The following is an 18,822-nucleotide window of genomic DNA, read 5'->3' as shown; positions in this document are numbered from 1 at the left end:
CAACAGGTGCTCTAAACCCCCCCTTCTTTTATTCTTTTTTGGGGGGGGGTTCTTTTTTTTTTTTAGATGAACTCATTTATTTGACACATTAAGTTATGCAAAGAAAAATATATGCAACTGCATAAAAAGAATCACGTTTTCATATTATTAAACACAGCAGTGGCCAAAAATAATGAACTGTAGAATGGACCCCAGGATTTAATGCATAAACCATCCCATACGGAAAGATGTCAGGGTTCTAGTTTCACGGAGCTCAGCACTACACGGGCTTCTTTATACTCCTCGGCTTCTTCCAAGACGTTCTCACTTTCTAATATCTGCTGAAGATCAGTATATGCAGCCTCTAACCAACGCTGGCAATCTGGGATCACCATCCAGGACTCTTGCAGGATCTCTGCCTGCTTCTTAATGGCGTAGTTCTCTCCATCTTCAGCCTTCACTTTTTCAATCTTTTCTTCTTGCTGCTTTGCTTCTTTTTCATACGTCACCCTTTCTTTGACCAATCGCCTCACTACTCCAGTCTTGATCTGCCTCACACGAGGATCGGCCATGGTCCCTAAGGCGCCGCAGGAAGGAGGGGCATTTGGGGGTTTTTCGAGACAGGGTTTCTCTGTGTAGCCCTGGCTGTCCTGGAACTCACTTTGTAGACCAGGCTGGCCTCGAACTCAGAAATCCGCCTGCCTCTGCCTCCCAAGTGCTGGGATTAAAGGCGTGTGCCACCACTGTCCGGCATTATTTATTTATTTATTTATTTATTTATTTTCTGAGACAGGATTTCTCTGTGTAGCCCTGGCTGTCCCAGAACTAAATTTGTAGACCAGACTGGCCTCAAGCTCAGAGACCTACCTGCCTCTGCTTCCTGAGTGCTGGGATTAAATGTGTGCTCAAACATTGCCTAGCTGTAGTGACACTTAATGGCCATAGGAGGCTCTGTACCCTGCCTGCAATAGGTATCAAATACCTATTGTTTACTTTGTTTTAGAAGACAATCCCCTACCCCCTTTTAGTTAAAAATGGGTATGGTGCTGGCAAGAAGTGGCACAAGCCTTTATTCCCCGACGTTCAGGAGGCAGAGGCAGGTAGATCTGAGTTCCACATCAAGACTACACAGAAAATCCCTATCTCAAAAAACCAAATCCATCCCAGCACTCGGGAGGCAGAGACAGGCAGATTTCTGATTTCGAGGCCAGCCTGGTCTACAAAGTGAGTTCCAGGACAGCCAGGGCTATACAGAGAAACCCTGTCTCCAAAAACAAACAAAAAAACAAAAAACAACAACAAAAAAACAAAAACAAAAAATCCAAACCAAACAAAACCAAACCAAAACAACTGCCCAAAAAAACAACAATAATTAAAAAAAAAAACAAAAAACCTACAGAGTGAGTTCCAGGACAGCCAAGGCTACACAGAGAAACCCTGTCTCGAAAAAAACAAAACAAAACAAACAAACAAAAAATCCTAGATATGGTGTGACCTAACTGTCATCACAGCGTTTGGGGTGTAGACCCAGAAAGATCTGAAGTTCAAGGTCATTTTCAGCTACATAACGAATATGAGGGTCACCCTGAGCTGCATGAGATCTTACTTCAAAAATACAAAGGCCTGGTATGATGCTGCATGCATCTGGAAGGTAGAGCCAGGCTCTGAGTTACAGGCCAGCCTTGATTATTATGTAGTGCATTCCAGTTCAGCCAGAACTACAGTGAGACCCTGTTTTGAAAACAAAACAAACAAAAAATCACGGAGAAAAAAAAAAACTGAACCTTTTTTTGTTTTCTCTTGTCTTTACCTCTCAAGTGGAGAAGATAGGCCTGAGCACCATTTGGAGGACTCTTTTTCTTCCTCTTCCTCTTCCTCATTTTTGTTTTTTTGGAACAGGGTTTCTCTGTGTAGCCCTGGCTGTCCTAGAACTCACTTTGTAGACCAGGCTGGCCTCGAACTCAGAAATCCGCCTGCCTCTGCCTCCCAAGTGCTGGGATTAAAGGCCTGAGCCACCAGGCCCGGCTCATTTGGAGCATTCTTAACTCTTCAATAAATATTTGTGTGCCGGGACATTTCTTCATTTTCTTTTCTTTTTCTTTTTTCTGTTTTTTTTTTTTTTTTTCAAGACAGGGTTTCTCTGGGCAGTCCTTGGCTCACTCTGTAGACCATGCTGGTCTCGAACTCAGAAACTGCTTGTGGACGTTGTACATCGTGGTGCGCACTAGGCTCCGCACCACGATGTACAACGTCCCCAAACATTTTTTTTTTTTTTTTTTTTTTTTTTTTTTTTTGGTTTTTCGAGACAGGGTTTCTCTGTATAGCCCTGGCTGTCCTGGAACTCACTTTGTAGACCAGGCTGGCCTCGAACTCAGAAATCCCGCCTGCCTCTGCCTCCCAAGTGCTGGGATTAAAGGCCTGAGCCACCAGGCCCGGCTCATTTGGAGCATTCTTAACTCTTCAATAAATATTTGTGTGCCGGGACATTTCTTCATTTTCTTTTCTTTTTCTTTTTTCTGTTTTTTTTTTTTTTTTTTCAAGACAGGGTTTCTCTGGGCAGTCCTTGGCTCACTCTGTAGACCATGCTGGTCTCGAACTCAGAAATCCGCCTGCCTCTGCCTCCCAAGTGCTGGGATTACAGGCATGTGCCACCACTGCCTGGCTTTCTTCATTTTCAAGCTATCTTAAATATATACAGACATCATGCTTCTGCTAGGGTTGAATCCAGTCTCCCAAACAGACACTAGGCTGATTTATCTTCTTAGGGCTAGCCTTATCTTTATTGAGCTGTTTGTCAAATTGGATGCCTCGAACTCTCTCTCCTTTCCCTTGACCATGTGAAGAAAGCCTTTTCTAAGCCTCTTTGTCCAGTTCAGCTGGATGAGGTTGGTTCCAAGCCTGTTTTTAGAGGACTCTCACAGCTTTGGGCTAATTAAGTGTGATTTAAAATAAATAAATAAATCTTTTTATTTTTATGTCTATGGATGTTTTGCCTGCATGTGTGACTGCACATCAAGTCCAGGTCTAGGGCCTTCAGAGGCCCAAAAGAGTGTCAGATCTCCCCGGAACTGGATTTGCACACAGTTATTAGCTGCCACGTGGGTCCTGGGAATCGAACCTGAGTGTCTCTTCATCTTTGAGTCCGAGTATGATTTTTGGAATCCTAGGTGAGTTAGGAAGACTTTTCTATGGCTTTTTGTGATCCCTCCCAGTGCTGCTAATCTAATCAGCCTTCCTGGCCTTGGCTGCTCTGCTGAGGGGGATCCTGTCCCTGGGTGGTGCACTTCGAACCAGACCTCAGCATCTCAGAAAAGAGGAGATAGACCCAGAAGTGGTTGTGTACAGGCTCCAGGCTTGGTTTGGGGGAATCAGGCAAGTCACCTGTAAGATTTTACTGGGTGACTTTGGACAATTCCATATCTGACTATAAACATACCCAAGAGGCACAGGAGGAACCGGGCGGTGGTGGCATATGCCTTTAATCCCAGCACTCGGGAGGCAGAGGCAGGCGGATTTTTGAGTTCGAGGCCAGCCTGGTCTACAGAGTGATTTCCAGGACACCCAGGGCTACACCGAGAAACCCTGTCTCGGGGGAAAAAAAAAAAAAAAAAAAAAAGCCCAGGAGTAATAACAATTGGGCTATAGGGGTAGTTGATTGGTAGAACATAGGAGTTGGCATGCAGGAAGTCCCGGGGTTCAACCCCAGCACTTCAAAAAGCAAACCAGCTAAGTAACAAGCAAGCTCACTGAAGGCTAAGGACTTAATAAGATAAACATTCATTCATAAGCGTTTGGTGCTTGGCTTGATATACTGTAGGCACTAACTTATAGCTGTGCCCTTTTCGTGTGTGTTGAGGACCGAACCTGGGGCCATCTATCATTGAGCTCAACTTCATCTCCTGTGGTGGTTAGTCTCGAATTTTAATTTAACAAGCATTTTATTTATTATTGTTTATGTATCTTTATCATTAGGCCTCCCATCCGTTCGACCCCACTTTCGATCTGTGTATGATCCATTTCATTCTATTCATTGGAAATGCTGCCAACTCAAACGGCGCAATATACGGTTCTGGAGTAGTCGGCTGCTTCCCACCCGGCCGGGTCTCCGGACCAGCACGGCACACTAGGCCGCCGCAGGCTGTCCTGCCTCTGCGCCGGGCCGCTCAGCGCCATCTTTGAACCTGGAGCCGACGCCTCACTTCCGCTCTTTTCCTTATACCACGAAGAGCTGTTCCTGACCCCAAAATGGCCTCTGGGCATAGGACAATCCCTAACCGCTGCCGTTTTGTCGTATTGGCTGATAAACATCTTCATTATTTTTCTTCTGGACCTTAAAGACCATGCTGTAACCAGTTCAAAAACGGCGCCGACAGCTTCACTTCCTCTTTACGGACTTCCGTTTGTGGGGGGGGGGCCAACCCGCTAAGGTCACGTTCCAGGGCGCAGGCGCGAGAGGGCGGGACCGTCGCCATGGCAATGCGCGCGTCGCCCCGGCCTTTTCCGCGCGTTGGAAACGCTGGAGCTGCTGCCCTGGCTGCTGGCGGGGCTGGCGGCGCCGAGCGGCGGGGGCGGCCGGCGCCTCTTCAGGATGAGACCCTGGGCGTGGCGTCCGTGCCCTCGCAGTGGAGGAGCGTCCAGGGGATCCGCGGGGAGACGGTGAGGGCGCGGGCCCGCTACCAGCGGCGCGGGCGGGAAGGCCTGGCGCAGCGTTGTGTTTTCATGGTTTTTGTTTTGTTTTAGTTTTTTCTTTTTCTTTCTTTCTTTCTTTCTTTCTTTTTTTTTTTTTTTTTTTTTTTTTTTTTTTTTTTTTTTTTTTTTTTTTAAATATTTATTTATTTATTATATGTAAGTACACTGTAGCTGTCCTCAGACACTCCAGAAGAGGGAGTCAGATCTTGTTAAGGATGGTTGTGAGCCACCATGTGGTTGCTGGGATTTGAACTCCAGACCTTCGGAAGAGCAGTCGGGTGCTCTTACCCACTGAGCCATCTCGCCAGCCCACCACTATGGTTTTCTAGTGTAATCCAAAAGCATACAAATAATGAGATAACGGAGGCCTGATGCTGAGCGACGGGTGTGTTAGGGAGTCATTAGCAGGGAACCTGGAGATAGATAGCTGGTTCCTTGGTGGCCATGTTAGTAGACTATGTACCGTAATGTCACATAGGTGTGTCATGCTACTGACAGAGCAGGGCCGAGGAACTGTTGGAAGACTGGATGTTCAGTGGCATTTGAGAAGACCAGATCAAGCGTGAACACTGTCCGACTCTGGAGCTGGGGTCAGCACATTTGTTTGAGGTGTTGGAAGGGGCTGGAGAATCATTGAGGAAAAGGAAGAGTGGTCCCAGGTTAGACCAAAAAGGGTAAGTAGAGACAGTTAAGTAAGGTCTTGCAGAACTCAGAAGACTTGGCTATTGACCATCTGCCTCCAACCCAAGCCCCAGTGGTGTCTGCAGCCTTGTCTTGAGCCATGTGGGCCTATGGTCTCATGCCCCGATCTGCTCTGGCTTTCAGGTCCTTCTCCGTGCCCTGGGACATGGAAGCCCTTGCAGTAGAAAACAAGAAACATGACCATTTTAGAGTGTATTGTGGCCTTGCAGCAAGCCTGAGATTTGTGTCCTGGCCTGGTGGGGTGCTCGAAACAGCTCTTGTTTGCTGAGGATATAGAGTTTGGAAGACTCCTGACTGAAATCATCATTTCAGTCAAACTTTTTTTTTTTTTTTAAGATTTATTTATTTATTTGGGTTTTCTTTTCTTTTTTTTTTTTTTAATTTGGTTTTTCGAGACAGGGTTTCTCTGTGTAGCCCTGGCTGTCCTGGAACTTGCTCTGTAGACCAGGCTGGCTGCGAACTCAGAAATCCACCTGCCTCTGCCTCCCGAGTGCTGGGATTAAAGGTGCGCGCCCCCACCACCCGACAAGATTTATGTATTTTATGTATGTGAGTATGCTATAGCTGTCTTCAGACACACCAAAAGAGGGCATCAGACCCCATTACAAGTGGTTGTGAGCCACCATGTGGTTGCTGGGAATTGAACTCAGGACCTCGGGAAGGGCAGTCAGTGCTCTTAACCAATGAGCCATCTTTCCAGCCCCCTGGTCTAACTTTTTTTTTTTCCCCCGTAAAGAGTGAATCAGAGTGTCATTCGTTTTCTTGTCGATAGACTTCCAGAACCCTGTAAGGCTGTAGGGAACGACCCAGATCCATGGAGTGTAAAGGCCTCCGCACTGGAGGGAGATCCTGACTCCTGAAGGAGATTCTTAGGTTTTTCATTCTTTTATTTACTGATGCATTGCTTGAGAGTGTGTCGGTGGCCATGAACATGGCATGTGCTTGTGGGAGTCGGGGGACAGTTTTTGGGAGTCAATACTGTGTGAGTCCTGTGGGTGACACTCAGGAAGTCTGGGCTTGGCCGAAAGCACCCTGCCAGCTTCATTAGGTGTGACAATGAAGGTGACAGGAGAACATGGACGACTTTCCCTCTTGGTATCAGTGGTCTATGTCTAAAATTTAGGAAAAAATTGGCTTGGTAGAGAAGTGGAAGGCAACGTGTCTGATACAATTGTAGTTCTAGCACTTGGAGAGTGGAGGCAGGGGGATCAGAGATTGGAGATCAGCCCGGGCTATAGAGACCTTGTCTCAAAAAACAGGCTAGAGAGATGGCTCAGCAGTTTTGATTCCCAGCACCCACATCCATCTAACTCCAGTTTCAGTTCCAGGGGCCCTGACACCCTCCTCTCATATCTGCAGGCACACACGTGGTGCATAAACATACAGGGTTCGAAAGCACCCATACATGTAAAACTAAGTAACAAGAGGAAAAGCTTTTTTTTTTTTTTTTTTTTTTTTTTTTNAAAGAAAGAAAAGGTTAAAAGAGACATGTGAAAATTTTCTTAAAAGTCTAAGGTTCTGGTTATTCTGCTGTTAATGGATTTGGGGTTCTAATAATTGATATCTTATGCTCATCATTTGCATCAACTACTTAAGGAAAGCAAAGAAATTAATTGGACATATTAGCCACTTTTTTTTTTTTTTGGTTTTCGAGACGGGGTTTCTCTGTAGCCCTGACTGTCCTGGAACTCACTCTGGTGACCAAGTGCTGGGATTAAAGGCGTGCACCACCACCGCCCAGCTGTTTGCTCTTTCAGAAGATGTGGCTTTGGTGTCTAACAGTGAGGTTGAGCATGTAATGGCAGCTCTAGGGGGACACAATGTCCTCTTCTGCAGACCCCAGCACACACTTGGGAGGCACCCAGTTGCACACTTACACACATAAGTACAAATACGATCCTTAAAGACAGCCACATATACACAGTGCACACACAGCTTAGAGGCTGGTGGGCCCTGCTCCTCGCTCCGTGGCACAGAGCTCACCTAGAGTGGACCAGCCCTGCTTCATTACTGCACTGCAGCAGAATAACAGCGAGCAAAAAGGAAGTGGGGATGTTAGGAGGTTCTGGGGACCCACTGCGTCGCCTCAGTCTGTGTAAGCACCCCATCACTGGCTATCACTACAACCTAGAAACGCTGATGTGGGACTGGAGAGTGCTTAAGAGCATTTGCTGCTCTTCAGGAAGACCCAGGTTCTATTCCCAGCACCCACCACATCAGTGGTTCACAACCATCTGTAAATCTAGCTTCTGGGAACCCAGTATCCTCTTCTGAGCTCTGTGGGGATTGCACGCGCGCGTGCACGCGCACACACATGCATAACTTACAAAACGTACATAAGAAACTTACTTTGGGGGGCCTGGAGAGCCAGCTCAGCAGTAAGGAGTACTGGGTGCCTTCCCAGAGGACCCGGGTTGCATTCTCATTGTCTACAAGGTGGCTCACAATCGTCCGTAACTCCAACTTTAGGGATCTAGTGACCTCTTCTAGTGTGTTGGATTAAAGAGCATTTACAGAACTTCATTTCCTTGTAGTAAACTGCTAAGATGCTTCCAGTCAACCAGGTGGTGGTGGTGCACACCTAGAGGCCCACCACTCAGGAGGCAGAGGCAGGTGGATCTCTGAGTTTGAGGCCAGCCTGGTCTACAGAGAGAGTTCCAGGACAGCCAGGGCTACATAGAGAAACCTTGTTTCAAAATACAACAAAACAGCACTAAGATGATGTTTCCAGTCTCCTCCTGTCAGAAAACCTGGGCTGTAAATACCTTGTTCTCTGGCCAGTCTCTCGGGCAATCAGCATGGCAGGTGGTGCTGTATGTCTGCCTTTCAGCAGTGCACTGAAAAAAAGAAGCCTTAACCTTCACATTTAGTTATTTCTTGTGTAAGAGCGTTCTGTCTCTATACAAACGAGATTGTCGTACAGAAGAGAGTCCTGGAGCCGCTCAGAATGCGGGCTCTGAGAGCAGAAGGTCTTCTCTGAAGAGCAGTGAGTGTGTTTGCATGTTTTGTTCTTTTGTGTGTTTTTTTTTTAATATTTATTTATTTATTCTATGTATATGAGTACACTGTACAGGTGGTTGAGCCTTCATGTGGTTGTTAGGAATTGAATTTTAGAACCTCTGCTCACTCCGGTCCACTCGCTTGCTCAGTCCCTACTTGCTCCAGCCCAAAGATTTATTTATTATTATACATAAGTACACTGTAGCTGTCTTCAGACACTCCAGAGAGGATATCAGATCTCATTACAGATGGTTGTTAGCCACCATGTGGTTGCTGAGATTTGAACTCAGGACCTCTGAAAGAGCAGTGGGTGCTCTTAGCCGCTGAGTCATCTCTCCAGCCCGAGGTTGTTTCTTAGTGGGGTGTGTTAGTTCTTATGGGAAATACCATGGCTAATGTGAAAGTGTGGTGCTGCTCTCTGGGCGGAGCTTTAGAGTTCAGGTCCCTGTCCCTGCAGTGCTTTGAGCCTCTGGGATGCCCTAGAGGTGCATACTGCCTGCAGCCCGCTGTGACCCTGGACAGCAGGTGTATGGTGTGATCTGGGAATCCGGTTTTATGTTGATTCGGAGTTAGTAACTACTTGCATAACTCAGTCCCGCTGTCAAAAGTACCAGGAGGTCTGTTCTGTGAGGAGAAGGTAGCCAGGTCTGGTAGCTGATGTTTGTTGATTGGGGGGAAAGGGGGCGGTACAGGGCGGACACTGAGGGGTGGAGTCAGGTGTTCAAGGCCAGCGTCGGCTACGTAATGAGTTCTAGATTAGTCTGGATTCCATGAGCCCTGCCTCAAAAAAAGGGATAGTGATAAAGTATACAAGTACCAGGTGGACTGCCAAGACGGTGGCTTAGGAGGTAGGGAGCACTCGTGCTCCTGAAGAGGACTCAGACCTTGAATCTAGTTCCAAAACAACCACTGTCTTCTAGGCGGAGCGCACACATAAAATAAGCCAGTCTTGCTATTTTGCTCAGGTCATCACAAACTCTTGGGTTCATGTGGTCTTCTGCCTCAGTCTCCTGCACAGCTGCCTACACCGCTATGATCTTTGATTTTTATTTTATGTTTTTATTTTTAAGATTGTTACATTTGGTGTGTGTGTAGGGGGGGCACTAGTGTAAATGCCACAGTGCATGTCTGTCACAGGGGCAGTGTGGGAGTTAGCTCTCTCCTTTCACTGTGCAAGCCCTGGAGGACAGGCTCAGGGGTGAGCGAGCATCTTTGCCTCTTGAGCCATTTGGCTGAGCCCAGTCCTGCTCTTTTTTGTTTGTTTGCATTTTCAAGACAGGGTTTCTCTGTGTAGTCCTGGCTGTCCTGGATCTTGCTCTGTAGACCAGGCTGGCCTTGAACTCAGAAATCCGCCTGCTTCTGCCTCCAGGAGGCTGGAATTAAAGGCATGCACCTCTGCCTGGCCCCACCCTGCTTAAAGTGTGTGGTTGCATGGTGTGGAGCTGCTTTCAGTGCACACTCAGCTCCAGGACCTTTTCCTCCGGGTGGCTGCTGAGCTCCTTGAGAGAGGGAGGGGAAGGAGCCCTGATTTCCTCGAGAGTGACCTAGGAAGTAGGAGCTGAATAGTTTCTGTCTTACATCCATGGACTGCTTGTCTCCTGCTCACTTGAATGAACGTTTGAGTACCCTCCTCTCCAGGCATGCCTTCTGAGGTGTTGCCTGTCTATCACATGGCGCCCCCTGCTGGAGCCTGTGGCGTTAAGTAAACCTGTGGCTTCTCCCACCAAAGCCTGGGCTGACAGGCATGCCACCATGCCCGGGCCCCCTTCCCTACTTTGAGACATTGTTGCTCAAACTGGCCTCAAATTTAGGACAATTCTCCTGCCTCTACCTCCTGAGAGCTGGGATTAAGGCGTGTGACACTTTTGTCTCTAGATCCTTTGTAGGCCTTGTGAAGAGACCCAGACTAACCAGAAATGTAGCAGTTACTTCATACAGCTCCTGTCCTAGCCTGGCCTCACCCTTGAGTCCAGGTCTTTTCAGTAGCTGTTTGTTGCAGAAGCACTCAGAGCCAAGTTCAGCTAGGGGTGTGGCTCACTTGGTAGAGTCTAGTGTGCAGGAAGCTAGGGTGTGTGTGTCCATATGGGACATATACCTAGAATTCCAGGTAGAAATAAGAGGACCAGAAGTTGAAGACCCTGGAAGTGTATTCAGGGTGACAGCAAGTTTATGTGGATAGTGCACGCTGGAGGGAGGCTGGGCCGGGTTGCTGGATCTGCATTGCTTAGTGCTTTTTACATATGTATAGTATGAGTACACCATTGCTCTCTTCAGAGACACCAGAAGAGGGCATCAGATCCCATTACAGATGGTTGCGAGCCACCATGTGGTTGCTGGGAATTGAACTTAGGACCTCTGGAAAAGCAGTGAGTGCTCTTAACTGCTGAGCCATCTCTCCAGCCCCCTTGCTCAGTGCACTTAAGAGGTATTACACGTCCTAACACTGAGTCAGATAGGTGTGCGTCTGTTAGACTGCTCTCACATCGAGTGTATATCAACAAGTGTTCACACAGGCCTTGGAAGGGAACAGTCATGGCTGGAGTTGTGGGGTAGAGGAGACCTGAAGCCTGGAGAAGCTGAGGGACTTTGGTGGCCTCTTGTTCATTGTCAAGACCAGGTGAATAGGCTCCATCAGAAAAGAGCGTGAAGGGGCTGGCTTTGTGGCCTTGGGCTTCATCCCAGAATTAGGAACACACACCCGCATGTGCACGCCAGTATTTTTTATTTTAAAATCCTTTTTTTTTTCACATAACATATTCTGATCATGGTCCCCCTTCCCAAACTCCTCCCAAATTCATGCCCTTTATTTTTCCTCTGAAAACAAGCAACTGAAATACAGACAGACAAACCAGAAAGAACAAAACAAACCAGCAAACAGAAAAAAAGCCAAACAATTTAAAGAAAGTCCAGTGCTTCCTGGCTGGGTTTAAACTTAATATGTAGCCAAGGACAAGCTGTGACTTTCCGTGTGGTAGCATTGTAGCTGTTAGTCAATGTGGCTGAGTTAGATCACATTTTCTGTTCTTTTTTTTTTTTTTTTTCTTTTGGTTTTTTTTTTTCGAGACAGGGTTTCTCTGTATTGCCCTGGCTGTCCTGGAACTCACTCTGTAGACCAGGCTGGCCTCAAACTCAGAAATCCGCCTGCCTCTGCCTCCCGAGTGCTGGGATTAAAGGCGTGCGCCACCGCCCCCAGCTCCTTTCTTTTTTAGACAGACTAGCTCTGGATGTCCTGGAACTTGCTATGTAGACCAGTCTAGCCTGGTCTTCCTTCCTTTGTCTTGGCTTCTGCCTCCTGAGTCCTGGAATTAAAGACAAGTCCCCTCACACCATAATGACCACAGCGCTCTGACCACTGAAGACATTGGCTCTGTTCACCTGGGCTGATGCCGATGACCCCTGACGCCCTCGGTCTAGCACAGCTTGTCCTGGGCTGCTGCTGTCCTGGCGAGGTGGGCAGCTGCTTCCTCTATCAAGCCAAGTTCCAGGACTGAGCAGGGAGTTGGACCAGTCCAGAGATCTCTTTAGATAGAGCATTGGTTCTCAACCTTCCTAATGTAATGCTGCGACACTTTAATACAGTTCCTCATGTTGGGGTGACCTCCTGCCATAAAATTATTTCCTTGCTGTTCACAACTGTAATTTTGCAACTGTTGTGAATTATAGCAAATATATGGTATGCTGGATATCTGGTATATGGCCCTCAAAGGAGTCCAGACTCACAGGTTGAGAACCACTGCTTTAGCATGGCTCACCACTCCTGCTGCCCCAGCCCCTGTATTGGCTCAGCCTTGACAGTAAGTAGCAGACACCACCCAGACAGCTCACGGTGGACCCTGTGGCGTGCATACCTCAAGACCTCCACATGGACCAGGCATCTGGTTCTGAGGCAGAAATTGGAATCTACTATCATTTTGTGGCTATATGTGTACATGTGTGGAGCCCAGAGGAGCCTCCCAAGCTCTGAGATCACAGGTAGGAGCCACCAGGGTTATTTGCACCAGCCTGCCTCTACCTGAGGCTTGGCTCTGTCCCATTTGCTCACTGTAGGACTGGCTCCAGCAGTCTCCACACAGCAGCTCCCAATTGGTTTTCCCTTACTTAAGCCTGAAGGGACTGGCAAAGCCTTTTCTGTTCCCATGTGGCTGGCTGTGGGGCCAACCCCTTCAGGCCTGACGGAGCAAAGCACCCCTGTGTGTGGTGTGTGGTGTGTGTGTGTGTGTGTGTGTGTGTGTGTGTGTGTACATAATTACACATCTGCTCCCCAGACACCATGTGAAGTGCCGGATATGCAGAAATGATGAGATGTAACCCTGTGTTGCAGGTTTGTTACCTGAGAACTCTGAGCAAATACAAAGTTAATAATACAGACATCTGGCTGCCAGGGACCTTGTCTGAATGTAGTATCCAATGGGGCTGAGACAGGCACTGCACCCAAGTTCCAGGGCTTGCAGCTTCATGTGCAGAGCTTTGGTGGGTGGCAGTGGTCTGGGCCTCTTTCCCAAGAGCCTCTTTTGATAGACAAGATGCTGACAAGGGTGGTTGTGGCTCTGGTTTGGCCTGTGCCTGTAGCTTCTCCCCAGGTGGGTCCTGTGCTTAGCTGGCAGCAAGGAGGGGAAGCTGTAGGAACGGTTCTTTCTCCCCACTGACTTGGCATGAATAGAAAGACACTTGTCTGAAAGAAAGTCACTTGATTTTGATACAAGCTAGGGTCATTTGTAGAGAGGGGACATCGATTGCAAAAATGCCTATATCACATTGTCCTGATTAATGATAGCTATGGAGGGCCCAGCCCACCATGGACAGTGCCACTCCACAGGTGATCCTGGCCTGTAGAAGAAGAGTAGAGAGCTGAGCAAGCCGTGGAGAGCAAGTTAGTGAGCAGCATTCCTCTGTGGTCTCTGCTACAGTCAGCTCCTGGCCTGGAAACAGGAATTCCTGCCCCGACTTAGTTTGATGATGAAATCTAACTGTAAGTCAAAGAAACTCTTTTCTCCCCGAATTGATTTTGGTTAGTGTTTTATCACAGCAACAGAGAACAAGCTAGGACAATAGACCAGGCTGGTCTCAAACTTACAGGGTTCAGTATGTTCCTGCCTCCGAAGCGCTGGGATTAAAGGTGTGTGCCACCACATAGAGGATGCAGTATGTGCTCTTAAACCACGAAGCCATCTCTCCAGGAAACAGTCCCCCCATGTGTGTGTCTGCACAGACGTGCGGGTCTGAAGACAACTTCAGGGGTCAGTTCTCTCCACTTCATAGGTGGTGGGAAGTGGACCCAGGTCATTGGACTTGGTGATTAGCACCTTTATCCATTGGACTGTACTGGCCCATGACCCTGGTTTTAATCTCCTTCCAGAAAAGTTGCCAGACAGCGGGCATTGCCACAGCTGAGGCGTCTGCCCAGGCCCGGACACATGCAGATGCCCAGGTACAGACAGAGGCCCCTGAGGAGCCAGCGGCCATGGCTCCTGTTTCCCAGTATGACACCCTCAGGCTCGAAGCCTTTCTCCGGAGGGTGGAGGCCATGGTTACCCGGGAGCTGAACAACAACTGGCAGAGTCATGCCTTCGATGGCTATGAGGTGAATTGGACTGAGCAGCAGCAGACGGTAAGACGGGGACTGCTGGCTCGGGGTGGTGCCCTCTCAGGCTCCAAGGTCTCTTTAGAGATTTGCTTTGCTCTACCCGAGGGACAGTACCAGCACTAGCCAGTATACCAGGTGCAGAGTGTAGAGCTGGCTCACCCTGGGAGGAGGTGGCCCTCTTGGGGGAAGCCCGTGACTGTAAGAAAATCGAGTTGCTGAAGAGGTGTGGGGTTGTCGCCAGGGCAGCCTGCCACTAGCCTGGCACCATCCTTGCTATGACCTGCTGTGGTCTCTTCTCTCAGGGCAACTGTAGCCCTACTGTCTCCACTTTCTAGATGGGGCCTGCTGAGATGCAGTGCCTTGCCCAGGGCTGCACAGTTACCTGAGCTGGAACCTGAACCCTGGACTGTGTGCTAAAGGCACCAGGTGTCTTGGCATTTCCATTTTCAAGGCATAGCTCCAAGCTGTCCCCTGTAGACCTTGTAGTTCAGCTGTGTGGACAGCTGAATCGTCAATCTTGTTTGACAGTGGGCCTCAAGTCACCTCTGCCTCTCCAGTGTATTGTCACAGGCACTTTAACATTGGTTTCGGCGCAGCGGATTGAAAGTGACCGCACACTCTGTCACCCAGCCCTGCCCCAGACCTATAGCTAAGTGTGCCTGCCTATGTGTGGACCTCGAACTTCTGACTGCTGCCTCTCACCACCGAGTACTGAGGTGGTGGGCAAACAGTACCACAACTGTTCATGCTGAGGACTGAGCTCAAGAGGGCTAAAAATCAGGAGCATTCGGGTGCTTGTCATGGTCTTATCCATTTGTGACTCCAGACTGAGGCGGCTTGGGACCGTGTCTCAGGAAAAATACAAAAAACAAAAAAACCCAACCAATTAAACAAACAAAAAAACCCCAGCTAATTTTAAAAGGTCCACAAGATAACAAAGAATATTTACTGTTCTTGTCATTCCTCTTGTTGGTGTGACAGTCACCCAAGTGCACCAACTTAGCTGTAGGGTGTGGGTTTGTTTGTTTGGTTTTGAGACAGGGTTTCTATGTGTGGTCCTGGAGCTCAGAGATCTGCCTGCCTTTGCCTCCCAAATGCTAGGATTTAATGTGTATGCCACCACTGCCTGGTTTTAATTTCTTTTAATGTGTGTGTGTGTGTGTGTGTGTGTGTGTCTGTCTGTCTGTCTGTCTGTCTGTCTGTCTGTCTGTCTGTACATGTGAGTACGGAGGTCAGAAAGGGTATCTGTCTGTTTTTTGTTTTCAAGACAGGGTTTCTCTGTGTAGCCTTGACTGTCTTGGAACTCATTCTGTAGACCAGATTGGCCTTGAAGTCACAGAGATCCACATGCCTCTGCCTCCTTAGTGTGCTACCATCACCCAGCTAAGGGTGCCATCTTTTAGAACCAGAGTTACAGGTTCTTTTAAGTTGCCTGATGTCGGTGCTGGGTTTTGAATTCGGGCCCTCTGGAAGAGCAGTACGTGTGCTGAACCTCTATCCATGTGTCCTTTTTTTTATTTTGAACAGGGTCTCGCTGTGTACCTAGGCTGGCCTAGAGCTCACTGTGTGGTTCAGGCTACCCTGGAGCTTGCAGAGACCCCTCTGCCTCTGGACTGAGATGGCACCCCTGCCACCAGAGATGCTTTGCTTGACTCATTTTACTTTGGTTTTGGTTTATTTTTGACAGTTTAAGCAGAAATTCATTTAGCAAAGCGAATGTCTCAAAGACAAGCTGTAGTGGGCTGCCCCAAAGCAGAGTGAGTGCCTTTTAAAAACCAACCAACCAACCAAATGGCAGAACCAAAAATAGGACCTTACTATGTAGTTTGGCTAGCCTGGAGCTCGTTATGCAGACCAGGTTGGCCTTGAGCTCAGAGATTTACTTACCTATGTAGCCCAGGATAACCTCACTGATGGCACTCCCTGACTTGGCTTTTGAGTATTGGATTGCAGGCAGGCGTCACCACACTGGCGGACTGTGCTCTTCGCTTCTCTGTCTCTATGAGTGGGGCTGCTGCTCTGTGGCCTTTGGAGGCTCAGCAGCATTACCACTGCCTTGCACCTCCCTGGCAATAGGCATGTGTTTCTGAAGGCTTGGTGCAGGGCCAATCATGAAATGAGGAGGTGTGGAGCTCTACACGGGAGTTTGAGTCTCTGCTGCTGTGCCCCTCCCTTAGGGCCTGCTGGAGCTCTCACTTGCTAAGAAAGACTCCCGAGGCTTGATTCTGGGGTGCAGGGAGTAGAGCCAGACATGTTGGCACATACCTGTAACGCCAGCACTAGGAGGCAGAAGCAGGATTGCCGTGAGTTTGTGGTTAGCCTGGGCTATACACTGAGACACTGTGTTTCTCCCTGTGGTGTGTAGAGTCCATAATGAAATTGGCACGTTGGCCTTTTGTAGGTGTGTAGGCATTTAACGCTCCCCGTGTGCAGCCATTGCCAATTTCCAGCTTTTGCCCGGGTGTGAACTTGGAGCCTGCTCAGCTGTGTGTCTCAGGCCCCCGTGCAAGGTTCTGAAGTGTCCTGTAAGCACAAGGCTGGATATTTTCTGCCCTTGAGGGAAGAGGTTGACTCAAGGTCTTGTCAAGTAGCCTTGGTCAGCTTGGTATTTACTGTTCAGATTGGCCTAGAACTCATGGTGATCCTCCTGCCTCAACCTCCCAAATGCTGGAATTACAGAGATGAGCCCCATGGCAGAGTAGCCTCCAGTTTCTTCTGGACTGACTAGTGAGTGAGGGCAGCCTGTAGGCCTTGGGCTGCCTGGGCCTGGCTGTGACTTCCCTGTGCCGCCATGAAGCTACCTACGAGTCCAATGCTTCCCAACCTTCCTGATGCTGTGGCCCTTAATACAGTTCTTCATACAATTGTCTTTAATTCAGTTCTTCATGCTGTGACCCTAGCCGTACAATTATTTTTGTTGCTATTTTTACTACTGTTGTAATTTTACTACTGTTAAGATTCATAAGGTAGGCCGAGCAGTGGTGACACATGCCTTTAATCCCAGCACTCGGGAGGCAGAGGCAGGCGGATTTCTGAGTTCGAGGCCAGCCTGGTCTACAGAGTGAGTTCCAGGACAGCCAGGGCTACACAGTGAAACCCTGTCTCGAAAAAAAACAAAAACAAACCCCCCAAAAAACCAGTTTCATAATGTACATGTAGTCTGTGCTTTCCAGTGGTCTTAGGTGCCCTGTGAAAGGGTTGTGCCCTGTGAAAGGGTTGTGACCTGTGAAAGGGTTGTGACCCGCAGGTTGAAACCCACTTTCTAGATGGAGTTAGTGCTTAGGGCTAGGAATGGCCTGTCTCTGCAGGTGTCCTGTCTGCACACCCTGGTCTACCCCCTAGCCCAAGGGCAGGGTCTGCATGTGACCGGCATTTCCTGGAACTCCACAGGCTCTGTGCTGGCCTGTGCCTATGGTCGGTGAGTGACAGTGGGGGTGGTTGGGAAGTAATGGAGATCTGAAGACTTGTTGAGGCTTCTCTTTCACTAGCTGCAGGGTTAAGAGTAAGGTCCAGAGCAGAGGGAGGTGTTGAGAGTTCATGCCACAAGGCCCATCTTCCTACCTGGCAGTGAGCCTTGGTTGCCAGCACTCATTTATGGTTTCTGTTGCTGGATGTTCTGTGGTCTCCATTCACTGTGCATGGACACACACTTGGGGGCTGTGGACCCTTTTCCCTACCCTGGGAAGGGGGACTCACTGTGTAGCTTACAGTGGCATTGATCTCTTTATCATGTCTCAGCTTTTTTTTTTTTTTAAGATTTATTTATTTTATGTATGTGAGTACACTGTAGCTGTCTTCAGACGCACCAGAGGAGGGCATCAGATCCCACTACAGATGGTTGTGAGCCACCATGTGGTTGCTGGGAATTGAACTCAGGACTTCTGGAAGAGCAGTCAATGCTCTTAACCATCTCTTCAGTCCTTGTCTCAGCTTTCTAAGTGCTGGAATTACAGGTGTCTTCTGCACATAGTCAGCTATCCCCCAGGTCAATTTTCTGGAACACCAAGAAAGACATGCCACCTACAGTGACATCATGCTTAGCCCAGGGACTCTTTTTTTAGAGAATATCGTGCCCTTTTGAGTGCTAGCAGGGGAACCTATGACACACACCCATAGTACAGTCTGGGTGTGAAGGGTACACAGGCTAATTTGGGGGGTGATTAGTGAGGCAGAGAGAGGAGGTGATGAGAGCCACAGAGGTCACTCAGGCATGTCCCCATGCAGGCTAGATGATGGAGACTGGAGTACACTCAAGTCCTACGTGTGTACCTGGAACCTGGACCGTCAAGGCCTGAATGCCCAGCAGCCATCAGTAGTGGTGGAGGTGCCTAGTGCTGTCATGTGCCTGGCCTTTCATCCCACACAGCCCTCCCACATTGCTGGTGAGTGCCTAGCCCTCCGCAGCCTCCTCTCTTCTCAAGGCAGCTTTTTACTGGAACAGGGCAGGCCACTCAGGGGACAGCTGGGGGTTAATCTGCCTGTGTGGGACCTGTAAGGGGTATGGAGCTTGGAGGGAGGAATCATCTGGAAGGGGCTGAGTCTGGGTATACAGGAGGGAGGACGAAGAAGTGGACTGTTCTAAGTGCTAACAACAGATGTGCCTGCTAGAGGGGTAGGCTTCTGGGTATGGGCCTCAGCTTTCTGTGGGAATGGCCCCTGGGCTGCAGCAAGGAGAGACTGAGTTTGAGGCCCAGGAATTAGGATTTTTCCTCGAAAGAAACTGTCAGAAGAGGCCTTTGTCCTGGCTACTTGGGATGGAAGACTGGCGTGGCTGAGCTGATGCTCAGATCCTGTTCATCCTCCAGGTGTGGTGGCGCACGCCTTTAATCCCAGCACTTGGGAGGCAGAGGCAGGCGGATTTCTGAGTT

The 18,822-nt window shown here is 48.7% G+C and overlaps 1 protein-coding gene and 1 pseudogene across 1 annotated transcript in view; one reads left to right on the top strand and one right to left on the bottom strand.

The window, feature by feature from the left end:
• Positions 1-230: 230 nt before the first annotated feature.
• Positions 231-551, bottom strand: LOC110317507 (annotated as a pseudogene).
• A 3,898-nt stretch (positions 552-4,449) lies between these two features.
• Wdr34 (WD repeat domain 34) overlaps positions 4,450-18,822 on the top strand; it is a 16,275-nt gene continuing 1,902 nt past the window's right edge. The window contains exons 1-4 of the mRNA XM_021194026.2: positions 4,450-4,635; positions 13,727-13,978; positions 17,263-17,372; positions 18,179-18,336. Coding sequence (XP_021049685.1) covers positions 4,450-4,635; positions 13,727-13,978; positions 17,263-17,372; positions 18,179-18,336 — 706 coding nt within the window. The remainder of the gene's footprint in view (positions 4,636-13,726; positions 13,979-17,262; positions 17,373-18,178; positions 18,337-18,822) is intronic.

Source organism: Mus pahari, chromosome 3 (assembly GCF_900095145.1).
Source record: "Mus pahari chromosome 3, PAHARI_EIJ_v1.1, whole genome shotgun sequence".
NCBI lineage: Eukaryota > Metazoa > Chordata > Mammalia > Rodentia > Muridae > Mus > Mus pahari.
The sequence above is the reverse complement of the archived record's forward strand: the minus strand, read 5'-3'. Positions and strand labels throughout refer to the sequence as shown.